Consider the following 13,924-nt stretch of genomic DNA (forward strand, 5'->3'; position numbering starts at 1 on the left):
TAATGCATTTCATTTTTTTTTTTACAATACCCAACAAAGTATACATTTTAATAATCTCTTAAACATTTCAATAAAATCTTTGCATTGAAATTTGGATTAGACATTTTTTTATTGAGATTCCTGGCATGTTACCTGAAAAAAAAATCACTAACTACCTGTTGCATCACGAACAACTGGAATTTATTTAAAACACATCAGTTTTTTGTTGTGGCGTTTAGTTTTGCTACCATTCAGTTCAAGTATATTGTGAATTATTGGTTAAAATATTTTAAAAAGTCAACCAAGAGTCAACGTCATAGTCAAAGATTGTCTGTTCATTAAGGAATCTTTCTAATGAAACAATTTGATTCAGTAAACATTTATTTACTTCTCACTGAAATCGCCCGTTTGAAAATATGCGCTTATTTATTTTGATTCAATTATTTAAATGTACGTTTAGTGTCCAGTTCACATTTACTTTTTTTCTGTATCGCTTGGTTCTTTTGGCCAAGGACAATCGGGAATTTTCATTTTTCAATTCTCGTGTCAATCAATGGCAGTATTTTTAATAGAAATTGATGATTTTTTTTCCACAAAACCTGTAAACTTAAAGATGACACAGGTTTATGGAGGGTTTATTATTGCATTTTTTTGATAGTTCAATTGTTTAGTTTTGTTTTGTTTTACAGTCATCATCCATTATATGTAACTAAAAACACAATGGATTGATCGATTATATTAAGCCAAAAATGGCATTCAAGTAATTTTGCTGCAGCATATTAAATTCGTTTGATAAATGTTATGAAGAATTTGTGAAATGTTTAATAATCTATTAATATATTTAAGTGTATTATATTTGATAACATATTTTCAGTTGCAAGAATTAAATAAATAATATTTAGTAATAAACTTTTTGTGCATTTATGAAACCTCAATCTTCCTAGATTATTCAGAATCCATCAGATAGTTTTTGGCAACTTTACAGCATAAAAGGAGCAGGGCGGTAGAGACCAGTATTAACCCCACATTTGGTTGGATACCCTTTGAAGTTTAGTTTTACTACAAAGAATATTCCAATGGATTTCCAACACCGATGTTGGATTTTGGAAGATTCGGGAAACGTCAAATCACAAAATGTTCAAAAGGATTAATTTAATCTCATATTAGTAAGACAAATTCAATCAAACTGCAATTGCTTAAAAATCATTCCTCTTTGGTACGAAAAAGTTAAGACGACTTCACGTTGTCTGTGATAATACCACACTTGAGGCATTTGTGGAAGTACTCCTTCTCTGTGTTATCATTCACAGTCCATACCACAGTTTTAATGCCCCGCTGAGCCCAATAGTCCACAGTACCTCTACAAAAAAATGCCAAAAAAGAGAGAAGGTTTAGCACTTACCAGTCATCCTAAACTGGAACAAATCCCGGCCCAATCTAATGTCTCTGCTCACTGTAAAATGAAGAATCTTTGCCGAGTTTACCAACAACAACAAAAAGAAAAATGTGACCCGCTCCACAAAAATGAGTCTGTTGTGGCAAAACTGAAATTTTGAGTTAACTACATTAATAAAATGGGAATGAAGTAAGCTTTCATTTGGTATATCACAGACCTCTCCAGGACGTTTGGTAGCACTGTTGTGCCTTTTTTAATTCTGTCAAGTTTTTGCAAAGCAAGAAATGTCTCAATGAAGAAAAAAGGGTTTAAAAATTACAAATACACAGTAACTAACCAAGAAAAGCACCAAAAATCATAAATTTGTTAGTCTTTTTCTTACAATATTTAAATTTCTGTGTAAGATATCTGAACTAAAACAATCAAACAACCAAAATAAAACAAAAACAAAAAAATCCAAATTTTGAGCAAATTTTCACTGTTTCCATTTAAAAGTGGTAAAAGCTGGAATTCAAGCTATGCGACATCAGACTCATTTTTGCAGAGCGGGTCTCAAATGTTCCATGCTTTTTCTGACAACTGAGGGGGCTGTTGCTGTGATGTCATTTAAGGCACACAGAGTTTGCTGTTCAAATAGTAAACCCAAAAATTGCTCAATGAAAATGTTTGTGAGAAAATTTCAGTCATTGAGTTACTGTCATGCACTAAAACATTCAATCAGTCGCCCAAAAAACAGAAAACGTACCACTGCAAAAATAGTCCCCAATTCTGGCAACTTTTGATGCAAAAGCAGCAGCTGCACTGAAGTGTCTGCCTTGAATGACATCACTGAGTACTGATAAATATGGACAATTGCATTAGCATCAAAACCTAAAAGGCATCAAAACACCTTGAAAAGCGCAATATGAAGATTGAAATATAAAGTTAAAAGGAGATTACTGCATGGAATTTGGAAAAAGAGAGCAGGCCTTTTTGAGGTTCATGTATAGTGCTGAGATTAAGGATATACTTACTCTGTTACTATCTTCTTGTCAAGCAGTGTGGCCGCGTTCCCACATAGAATCCACAGCCAAGCAGACTGGCACCAGACCAGTAGGTAATCAGCTAAGATGCATGGGTAGCGTTTCCAGATTGGGCCGGTCACGTCACAACCAAACCCATACTGTACCGTGGTAGTGCAGGTAGTGAGGGCCGTCAAGATAGCTGGGTCCTGCCGACGAATCTAACCAACAACAAGTACCCTCTCAATGGTTAGAAAGCAAGTGGGGGGACACTGGGGAGGGACATTTGAACGAATTACTGACGACGCCTGATGCTTGCGAAAACCGCTTTGAGTTTGTGCACATTTAGGATAAATTTAGCTGTGCGTACTTTGCACCATACGCACACATGTCAAATCCAACCAGGACTCTTAAAGTGATCACAAAATGCCATTTACTGGTCAAACACTGAGTACATCCATGTTTATATAACTGACATACAGATCCTGGTCATTTGATTGGTGGAACTCACATCACATGACATTCATTATTGCTCCCATTCACGCCGGGGCTCAAAACATCCCATTTGCCCGTGGTGAATGGGATTTACTATTCAACAGTTAGGATCATCCTTGTTCCATGGCGCAGTATTTGTGTACATTGCATGCTGGTTTGCGCGTTGAGTGTTGTGTGTAGCGCGTATTGTTCACAAGAGCCAGTAGCTAGCTGCAGAGTTGGGTTCAAACATTTCCTGAAGGGGTTGCTTAGAAGAGAAAAATACATTTCCCACCAATTTTGTATTGAAATAGAAGTTCATTCAAACTGTAAATTAAATGACAAGGATCTATATGTCAGTTATATAAAACAATATTGAGTGGCTTCAAATTGTGAAATGGGAGGAATATTATCGCTCGGTAAAATCTGGACTTTTCAATTTCACTCGGCTTTGCCTCTCGAAAAAAGAGAAGTCCAGATTTTATTTGTATAACATTACGATGGCCATCTTCATCATTTTCACCAATATGAATCAGACCAAAAGGTTGCATATTATAATGGCAATAAACATTTTTTTAAAATTCTTAGAAATTCTTGTACCTTGTATGACAGCATGGGGAAGAATGAGCAGACCATTCCTTTCTGATACAGTTCAGTATGCCGCTGGAACAGCGCAGTTAGGGCATTCACCATCTACACGTCAAAAATGAAAAAAGTTTATCAGTTCCCACACATAGTTGCACCATTATAGCAAATCAGACTTAAATATGAAAATATGTGTTGCCAAATTCATGTATGTTGCACGTAGATGATGCAAAACCTACAAATGTCTTTTCCTTAGATTTAAACTTGATGAAAGAAATTAACAGAACGTAAAAGAGAAGTTACTGTATGAATGAATATGAAATACAGCTGTCCCAAATATACAGAATGTTCAATCATCAACCAATATTCAAATAGCTTTTTGATGGTTTGATAAAAAAAAAAAAAAGTACGCACATCCACACTGTGGAAGGGAAAATCCTAGAAATTGTTCAATAAAAAATTCCCTGAATGCTGAGGAACATGATCCTGTGGAAATAGCCGACGCATGAGTGGATGCATTGTATTACCTCTGTGGACCAATCCTTGACATCAAAGAAGATGTTCATTCCAAGGCCCAGACACTCTACAGTGGCCTCTTCAAGGGTTGGGATACTGGCATGCGGAAATTTATCCCTGTGGTAAAATGTATTTAACAGGACTAGAATTATTTCCATTTTTCAATTTGGACAATGAATACATTCACTACCAGCTGTAACAAAAAAAGTTAACCTTTAGGTAATAGGTGATAATATTGAATTTGAACACTGATGGTATAGTAACAATTAGGTGGCTTACTGGCTTGCCAGCTTTCCAAATACGATGTATTACTACATGTACCTTACTTGCATTCCTGAAGTCATGATTGATTGAGCACCATTCATTTCATAATAGGGTAGGGCTTGAATTTTCAAATGGAATCGCTGGACCGAGTCAAGAGATAAAAGCATCTGTATGAATGACTGATGCTTTCTATGCCATGCAAACCAGTCCGATGGTTTTTTTTCACACAAATTAATCCTGATGATATTTTATCTGAAGTACGTTTTTATTTTAAATTCAGACCTTGCTAGAACAACCAACATTTTGCTAAATTTTGCTGATGCAGTACCAACCATCCATCCATGACTGAGCACAATAAAAGGTACACGAATGCGTTATTAGAAAGTAGACAATCCTCTGTACTGCTGTTATATCCTGCGGATAGCTTGACTACCTGGCATTTAACGAAGTGGTGGATGTAATGTTATGATACTAGCAAGTGGGGCCAAAAGTAATAAATGGAAACAATACCTATTTAAAATTAATCATTGTGAAAAAACATCAGATGTTTTTAACGTTTGGAACGTTGTATGGTAAAACTATCCCTACAACTTCAGCAACACATGTTGAAATAATGCCTGAGCAAACCAGGTGTTTTCCATATTATCCTTCACTGCATGACGGGTCTTTTAATTTTCTGGTTTTCAGTGATCACGTCTGGGATCCAAATGGGACTAACCTGAGAGGGTCTTTGGCTGCAGCATTCAGCTTCAACACCTCATCCAGTGTCAGGTCCTTGAGTGCCCCTGTTGCATCAGTGGTGCGGTCCACTGTGTCATCGTGAAATATGACTGGTGCTTTGTCCTTTGTCAGAGCCACGTCAAACTCCACAAACGTTGCGCCGTTCTTGCGAGCCTGGAATGACAATGAATAAAAACAAGGAGTGGCTATCGTTACGGCAGCCGTGGCGTGATTTTCAACTGCTATCGTTTCGGCCCTACTATCGTTACGGCATTGCAAAATCACCATTTCGAACCTATAGGCCTATCACATTCATAACTACCTGTCCAACCTGAATGCTTCAGTAGCTCGATTGGTTACATGTTCGACCGGGACATGAAACTGATTCATTTGTTTACTTGGCTTAATCAGCATGAAAAGACCTCCGAACGCAAAAGAATGTAGTAATATTCAGACACCACTTCAGCAGTTGTGTACAAAGTTTATGGAGAGTCCAGGACATTTTCAAAGTATTTCCTAACAAAATTTCAAATGTTTGTCAGTCCCAGAATTATGTCTGTTCAACATTGCAATGACCATGGAGAAATAAAACAATGACTAGCCGCCCTATGCCTAAGGCTGTGTTACCGTGTTTCCTTCCTCCATGGTAAGTTATGCTTCATTGACTTGACTTGAGATCATAAAATAAGATGAAAAAAGTGGCGTCAGGATGCATCATATTTTCCTAACAAATTCTGCCTAGCCAATGTAGACGCCTGGCTTACCTCTCTGAAGGCAACCAGAGTGTTTTCGGGTGCATCTCCTGCAGCGCCTCTATGGCAAACGGCGCGGTTGGGCCAGCTATCTCCAAAGAAGGCGTCGAGTTGACTGTCGTTCGGTTGCTGCAGACGATACATCCACAGAGCGGAAACCGATGCCGACAACAGAGTGACGGCAATCCAAAAACACCATTCCACAGGCAACAGCCAGCCTAATGACAGAATCAACGGGCAAAAGACGAGGGAAAATGCCGCAAAGACATGAACGAAAATAGTAAGAAAGACGTGCGAGGCCATTTTCTGTCTGGAATTAGTCGCCGGCCGGCCGGCTGTATCGAGGGGGGTTTACCAAATGTGTTTACGTCGAGTGCTGCTGCCGCGCCGCTATTCTAAGTTTATAGCGCCCTCACGAGACGAAAATAGAGAAGTGCATAAAAACGCCCAGAAATAAATTATTGAATTCATACACAAATATATATATTTGCCTCCTAGGATATGGTTGATGATGCATAGACAAGAGCTAGAGTCCTAGCTTTATAGTTGATGAAAGTAGGGGGCGCTTTAGAATTGTAGAATTGGGTAAACTCTTTAGTATTAACCCATTTTTCTACCTCTGTGATTAACCCAAAATGTTCCCACTCCAAAATACGGGTTTCTTGTGTCCACCTTCACCCAGAAAACTTTTGGACATCACAAGGTTGACAACCCCATTTTTTTATTTGGTTTGGGTAAATACAAAAGACTTTATCCAAATCAAACAGCGCCCTCCTATTGTGTCTGTCATACATCAAATAGGCTTATTGTACAAAAACAGCAAGCCGAGTGAAAATACATAATTTTTTTTCTCTAAACAAAACTCAAGTCAATTTCAATATTCTCAAAGATTAACACCCCCCCATCCTCGAGGCTAACTGAAAGTTTTTTCAATGTTGATTTTTGTTCTCTGTGATTGATGTTGAGATTAAAATTAAAAAGGAAGTTCCACAATTTCATCACAGACCACTCCTCTTCTTAAAACACCGATGCCTTTTAAAGTCGGTGAACAAGGGGAACAGCCAAACAAATATAAAACAGCAAAATTCTAAATATTTCACAAAATTTAGAGGATTAATGGAATGGTGTGATTTTAACATCAAGGTAGAAACTGGACATCCTTACAAGTCTCCCCCCCCCCCTTCCCCTTCACAAGGGATGGTCCGAACAGAGACATATGTTGATGACAGAATGTGATCACTACACAAGTACGGGGATACAATGCAAGGTTCAAGTAATAACCAGAATTTCAAAGTTAACTGGGGATAAAGGCAGATACAAACAGAAAAGAACAAACAGCATCGAGTCATCTTTTACTGTCATTTTTCATTTTAGCCCAACATAAAGGGCTTTTTATTCTGCTGCTTTTCATTTTTGCTAAAAGGAAGAACAAGATGTTTTTAAGGTGTCTCAGGGAAACTTCACAAACCTCCATGTCCACAAGGAAACGGATATTCTTTTTTTTTTTATCAAGCAATGAATTGGCAAAATTCACAAGCAATGTTGTGTGATGAAGTGCAGTAATTTGTGGACATCACGATTAACTACTCAATGGGTGAAAAGCTCAAGTTGCTCAACGTTATTTAATTACTAGTTCTTCTTGGTACACCTGAATCCTTTGGACCAGAATCAACCAAGCTATCGCTATGTCCATCTTGGAATGACCAAAGATAGAGCAGTCTTCAAAAGAAGGGTGTTTAACGAGTCTATTCCATGGGTGGTTTCTCTCTAGACACCAGTCCTCCCTTTGCAGCATCCCGTTTAATCCTCATCTTCTTCAGCTTCATCACCAGCCCCGCCCTGGGCTCTGCGCATGTTCCTGCGCTTGACGCGGCCCGGGCGTCCACCGCCCAGCGGAGACCTCAGGGAGAAGTCAATGTGCTTCTGGGAGTCCAGACGAACGATGAAGGAGGGGATGTTCACCACCTGCTTCCGGACGCTGCAAGCGAAGGGGACAGGTAAAAGGGAAGGAGAAAAGAAAATCTTGAGTGACCACCTTGTACTGAACACAAACTTCTAAAAAGCAGCTGCCTGCCCTGCCAGACCCAACACAGTGTATCAGGTGTAAAAGTCTGTGGGACCTTGCTGCATTGAGCCATCAACACCAGTGCATAAACGGCCAATTCTGCAACAATGACGGCTAGTCCCATTGAACAATGCCAGAGTTGTATCCTGCTGCATTTGGTGACCACAGACTCTCAGAGACAGTTTGGCCTTGAGACTTTTGACCTAATGGATCTTGCTGCACTGAGCAGGCTTGTCATTTGGACAAGTGTTGCATGTTGCTGTGTTCAGAAGGGTTTCTAACCAAAATACCCTGGAGGGTTAGGATTAATGACAGCTACTGAACTAAAGATACAGGTACTTCTGATGGGCTCCTTCTTGAAATTCTATAAAATCCTACATTGGCTATACCTTCCTCAATCCTAACCAATCTTTCAAAACTCCTTGTGAATTTGTATAGGATCTCAAAGAGCAAGGATTGAGGCTATCAATTCAGTGTGAAGTACACTACACTTGGTCATAGGAAGACATCAGTGCAAAAAGCCATCAAATCATTGCAGAGGCATGGATACGTTTATTCAAATGGAATGTTTCATTTAAACAGGCAAGAAGAAATGTCAACAACCCCCCTCCCCCCCCCCCCCAAAAAAAGAAGAAATGTTGACTGGCATACAGAGTTGGCAAGACAATCATGAAGTTCTATGACAACAAAATTGCAGTTCGACGCTAAGCAAGTAGGAGTTCCATACCTGCCTTAAAGACTTGATGACATTGTCTTTCTCACTGGACCAAGACATAAAGCTAGGATCTTGATCCTACTTCATTGGCCTTGGGGAAATGTAATCTCAGTGAAAATACACAGCGGTGAGGCATAGGACATTCTGTGCCCAAGTGGCCTCATAGAAACAATGCAGATTACTGGCAGCAAGCGTCCAGTGCGTGGACGGACAAAGACGTAGGGCCTTCCATGCCCAAGTGGTCTTGCCGAGAATGTTGGCTGTGAGAGGCTAGAGGTTTTCGCCATGTTTCAGTGGTCTTGCTCAGACAACTAGCGACAACTAGCACAGGAGCTGTCTATAAGCCAGGGGAAGGTAAATGAAGCAAGGTAAAAACTGTCTAGTTATGATGAAGCATGTAGTTAAAACTTGGATTGCTTGCTGTTCATAACTGCGCCAAAACCAAACAATTCCTTTAACAGAAATGCACCAGTATCAGCACTATAAAATTGTACAGTGACCCCCCCCACAAAGTAATAGTTTCTGTCACTTCCACTAGCCCACTCATCCAAAGGATTTGGGCAAGGAATCTTCTTTTTACAAAATCCTTTACTGTGCAGGAACCCAACTGAACTATGGTAAACATTTCAGTTGAGTTCATGGGGACAAGTTTTGTCCAATACCTACCGGATGTGACGCTGGCGAATGAGGACTCGGGCGTGATGAATGCTCTTGGCCAAACCAGACTTGAAGACCTGTGTCTGCAGACGACGCTCCAAGAAGTCCTCCACTCGCAGACCCAAGACGTAATCAAGCTTCATCTTGGTCTCGTCCAGCACTCCAACACGGACCAGACGACGCAGAAGGGCATTACCTGGATACAGAAACAAAGAAAATAAAAAAGTTGCTTTACAATTTACTCTTACACTTCCAAATTTTGATTGGAACTTTCACCCAATATTCGCCAACGTGCTGGAAACAACTGCAAATTCTTTGTTATCGTATCCAAGCCGTATGTACAGTATCAGCGGACGAGCTTCACCTTACTCAAGCTTCCAAATCCTCCAAAAGCTCCTGGTGGATTTGGAAGGATTTTGGAGAGTTGGGATAAAAGTTTAAGTTGGTCTCTAAATTGCATTGAACAGGATCGTCACTGTTTCCACGAGAAGACAAATTTAGAAGGGGTGAGGGATAGACAATTTGTCTGGTATTGAAATTGTGATGAAATGGCTACCTTCGAACAGCCTCTTGGCATCCTTGTCTTCTCGTGTCAGCAGGTCCCGGGCAGCCTTCCTGATTTTGGCCAGGGTGTACTTGACGCGCCACACCTCACGCTTGTTGCGCAGGCCGTACTCGCCGATGAGCTTCAACTCCTGGTCCAAACGCTCCTTCTCAAAAGGACGCCTGGGCGTCACGCTGGTCTTGCTGCACACTACTCTTGGCATGATGTTGTGTTATAGGGACCTGTGAACAAATAAATATTTTCTTGCTAAGGAAATTTCCTTCATCTGCCAAAATCAAACACTGTGCAGTGAACCACTTGCATTCGCCATTTTTCTTCCATTTTGTCAGGATCGTTTTGAGAAAAATTGTTCTTTTACTCCACTCAAAATAAAAAATCTGCCAATGAAAGAACTTCAAGCTGGATTTGAAGGTTGGAAATGATATGGAAAACAAACGCAATTTGGTTTTTCTGCTCAGTAATTGGTAACTGTTATTAGGCCAATAAAAAAATCAACCCGTTTCCCGTCCCCATCTGTTTCCTATACCGACCCCCTCTTTTTTGTATTTTTTAATTTACAAATTCATTCATTTGCAATATATATTTCAAATAGGGCCTATATTGTCAATTAAATAGGCCTAGAATTATTCGAGTATCTTTTTATTTGTTTTCAACAAAATTGTAGCAAGGCCTTTGTCACGTTAGTCTATGTAACGTTGGTAGTGCCTGGCTTCTTGGACACAATTTTGTATCATCACTAGTATTAGGCATAGCACACAAAAAATTATTTATTGTGCAATATGTAAACAGACAGTGCCAATTGAAAGAGCTATGTGAAAGATGAATACTTATTTTTGTTTTTTGAAAATCGGTCAATGCATTCCAGAGTTATGGTAAATTAAAGTTCACCAAAATTAGCGAAATCCTGCCAAAAATGGAATAAAAGCCCAAAAAAGGAGTTTTTAAAAATTTTAACCAGCTCTTTCAATATGTAGATTACTTCAAATAGTATTTCAAACACAGTATTTAGCAAAATGGCCACCTGGAAATGTACTACATGTACATCAAAAACCGAATGTATATAATTTTGTATGGCTGAGTCTCAGACCGTCAAAAGTGCCCGTTTTCCCAATTTCAAGAATGGAAACACTGGAAATGGTGCAAAAACGACTAAGTCCACCTCATTAATATGCGTAAACACTATAACTTTAGTTCTAAGTGGTCTATTGTGATGAAATTTGGTATGTAGGCTTTCTCTATCATGACGGGTCTACAAGCCCAATATGAAGTAAATACCTCCATAATTATGCAAATTAGCTTTGTGCAGCTAATTAATATGCGTAAACGTTGTATCTTCATTTCCGAGTACCCTATTCTGATGAAAAATATATATATGCAAGCTATGTGTTTGAATATTGGAACAATTATTTAGAGAAAAGAAGTGATTTACATCATTAAGCAAATTGTTTAATATATTTAATAATGCCTTCGTTATGTAAATATGTATGTAGTAATTAAAATCAGTCCGGCTCATTAAAATTACAAACCTAATCCAAAACAGAACCTTGCTTGTTTTATCTTTTGTATTGCCTCTTTACATTTTGTTATATAAATCACAGTTTCAAGAAATAAAAATAACACAAATATTTGTTTACATGATTTCTCAACCGTGGGTAAATTGTTTATTTCACAATACATTACAAAAAATTACTGTCATAAAATCCATTCAGTTAGTCCAAGGAGTAAGTGCGCAAATAACAACAGCCACAGTTTAGCCAAAATGCATGTGCTGTTTGCTGCGCAGATTTCACGAAACTGAATCAATCCAACACAACCGCATACCGCACAAACAGAACGCCCCTCGCATGAAACAGTCGTAGATAAGAGCGCCCACACACAACGCGGTGCGCGCACGTGCAATGCTCAACCAAGGCTGCTACATTCATGCTTCATGCCTCCCTTCACACGGCTCAACTTTGACCGTGTTTTTCAAGGATTTGTTTGGCCTTTTTCAGTCACCTAAAATGTATCGTTTTAAGAATAAATAGAATTCAATCTTCTCCACGAAAGTCACCAAGCACTTCTTTTTCTTACCAGGGCATTTGTAATCATAAACTAGTTCAGAAACTTGGCCAGCAATCGCTCAAGTAGATGCGAGAATCTCGCCGCGACATCGACAGCGTCATCCGTATACACACCGTTTGGTCACGCTTCTTGTCATTTTCAAAACTGACGCAAGGAAAAACTCGCTGTATTTTTTCTCAAATGGACAGGACTTCCACTCAAGTATTTGATGATCTGTAAGGATGAGGTGATAGAGCAACTTCTCCACAATAGTGCGGTGCCTCTTTCTTCTCGAAATTGTGGAAACTTCAATTTTTACGGGAGGGTTTTCTTTGCACTAAATCTACGCTTCAAACTTTCGAAACTGACGGGTAAGCTCCAAGAAAGAAGTGTGATGATAATGTCAAAGGTCATGTCTACCATATTTGGAAGTTTCATGCTCAAACAAGGAGCGGAAGGCCTGTCCAAGACCATTTCAAAATAGGGGGTTTTGCTCTTCGTTTCTGAGCTGCGCGCGAAGGGAATAAAAGATCCTGCGTGACTGTAGCGCGTAATGATGGTGTATTTTATAACTTCGATTATTGTCGCTGCATTTTATTTATTATGTACTTTAAAAATGTACAAATATAAAAGAAATGACACACTATTCACACAAGAAAAAATAATCTTGATGGTTTATTGACTCTAAAATGAGACGATCTTGAAAAGTGCACTACATCATATGTCGCGGTCACTACGTGCGTACGGCAGACTGTATGTTGGGCCAGAGTGCTATGCCTACTATAGCCCCATAAATGTGGCCTATTTACTGGACTGCCTCCGTAAACATAGGCCACACATCCACATGTACAAAAATCGTGTCGACGGAGCCAAATTTTGATTTTCACATTTAGGCTTAGTTTGTAGGGTTTTTTTGCTTTAGAAGCATACTCACCCTCTTTACAGGCTAATCAGAAAGTGCTGCCTTTTTCAGATGTCTAATTTTTGTGAAATTTCATGTTGAAATTTTGATACGCAAACGTGTAAAAATGAATCTGGAAATTTCACGAAAAATATACATCTGAAAAAGGCAGCACTTTCTGATTAGCCTATAAAGAGGGTGAGTATGCTTCTAAAGCAAAAAAAACCCTACAAACTAAGCCTAAATGTGAAAATCAAAATTTGGCTCCGTCGACACGATTTTTGTACATGTGGATGTGTGGCCTATGTTTACGGAGGCAGTCCAGTAAATAGGCCACATTTATGGGGCTATGCCTTCTAGTATCACTATCAGCAAAAAAGGAGAAAAAGAAAAGAAAATGCCTGCCTCCTTAATTTTTTTCAAAAAGAGCAGACGAGAAACTCTTCTTTTTTTATTCAGGAATATGAAAAGCTTGACAACCATAACATAAACAAGCGAACAACAAAAAAAGTAAACTTGGTATGCATGCAGTCAAGCGAAGTTTGCCAAAATGGCGCCCTCTACCGTGCCTATACACAAAACTCAGTCTCAGTCACGGTCTGTCTGAGCTGACGCGACGGTAGGCAAGTCACATTCCACAGCCTTTATCATTTATTTTTACACCCTTCCAGTCAATGTTTTGAATGATTTCTGGCTAGGTAGAACAACATTACCTTATATATCGAAGTAGTGGGGAACAATTTCAGATTTTTATAAATTAAATCCGGAATTTTCCCAGTTTCCATACTCACCGGCTTACGAAATACTCGCACACGCGGCGCACTTGGGAAAGAAAGAACGCCCTCTTGCGATTTGCTACTAAAATTCCTCGGATTAATATTTTCCAATCAATGGTAATCCGGTCATCACATGCTCCCTAAAATCAAACATCGAAGACAAGTGACAATTTTAAACACATTCATTTTAGTAAATCGTGTATTTGTCTATTTAATGTTCTATATTTTGATCTCAAATCTTGCGCAAATTACTCATAATGCACTACTTTGCACGACCTCATTACTACTCATTGAACGAATATTTTTTTGACGAGCGCCCTCTTTTTTTTGACGAACGAATTGTTTTTTGAAGAGCGCCCTCTATAAAGTGTTGGATTATGATAAAAAGTTTGGGAGACAAGTAATATATCTGTGACATTGGAAAGTGCTGGAAAGCTCAAATATTTCTAGAATAAAGGAAAACTATGGAAATCTACGGAATAATAGATTTTTCGAAAGTATTGTAAATATACGGG

General features: G+C 39.0%; 2 protein-coding genes across 2 annotated transcripts; both read right to left on the reverse strand.

Moving 5' to 3' along the window:
- Positions 1-6: 6 nt before the first annotated feature.
- Positions 7-6,065, reverse strand: LOC119734775 (glycerophosphodiester phosphodiesterase 1-like). The gene is made up of 6 exons (XM_038208324.1): positions 5,700-6,065; positions 4,934-5,109; positions 3,963-4,068; positions 3,451-3,543; positions 2,389-2,597; positions 7-1,339 (listed from the first exon to the last, which is right to left on the reverse strand). Exons 1-6 carry the CDS (start codon positions 5,988-5,990, stop codon positions 1,207-1,209), a joined length of 1,008 nt encoding a protein of 335 aa, XP_038064252.1. The 5' UTR covers positions 5,991-6,065; the 3' UTR covers positions 7-1,206.
- A 970-nt stretch (positions 6,066-7,035) lies between these two features.
- On the reverse strand, positions 7,036-13,511 carry LOC119734776 (40S ribosomal protein S9-like). Its single transcript, XM_038208326.1, has 4 exons — positions 13,425-13,511; positions 9,681-9,910; positions 9,134-9,320; positions 7,036-7,665 (listed from the first exon to the last, which is right to left on the reverse strand). The coding sequence occupies exons 2-4, from the start codon at positions 9,889-9,891 to the stop codon at positions 7,488-7,490; spliced, it is 576 nt and encodes a 191-aa protein (XP_038064254.1). The 5' UTR covers positions 9,892-9,910; positions 13,425-13,511; the 3' UTR covers positions 7,036-7,487.
- Positions 13,512-13,924: the final 413 nt, after the last annotated feature.

This window comes from Patiria miniata, unplaced genomic scaffold (assembly GCF_015706575.1).
Source record: "Patiria miniata isolate m_02_andy unplaced genomic scaffold, ASM1570657v1 HiC_scaffold_28, whole genome shotgun sequence".
Taxonomy (NCBI): domain Eukaryota; kingdom Metazoa; phylum Echinodermata; class Asteroidea; order Valvatida; family Asterinidae; genus Patiria; species Patiria miniata.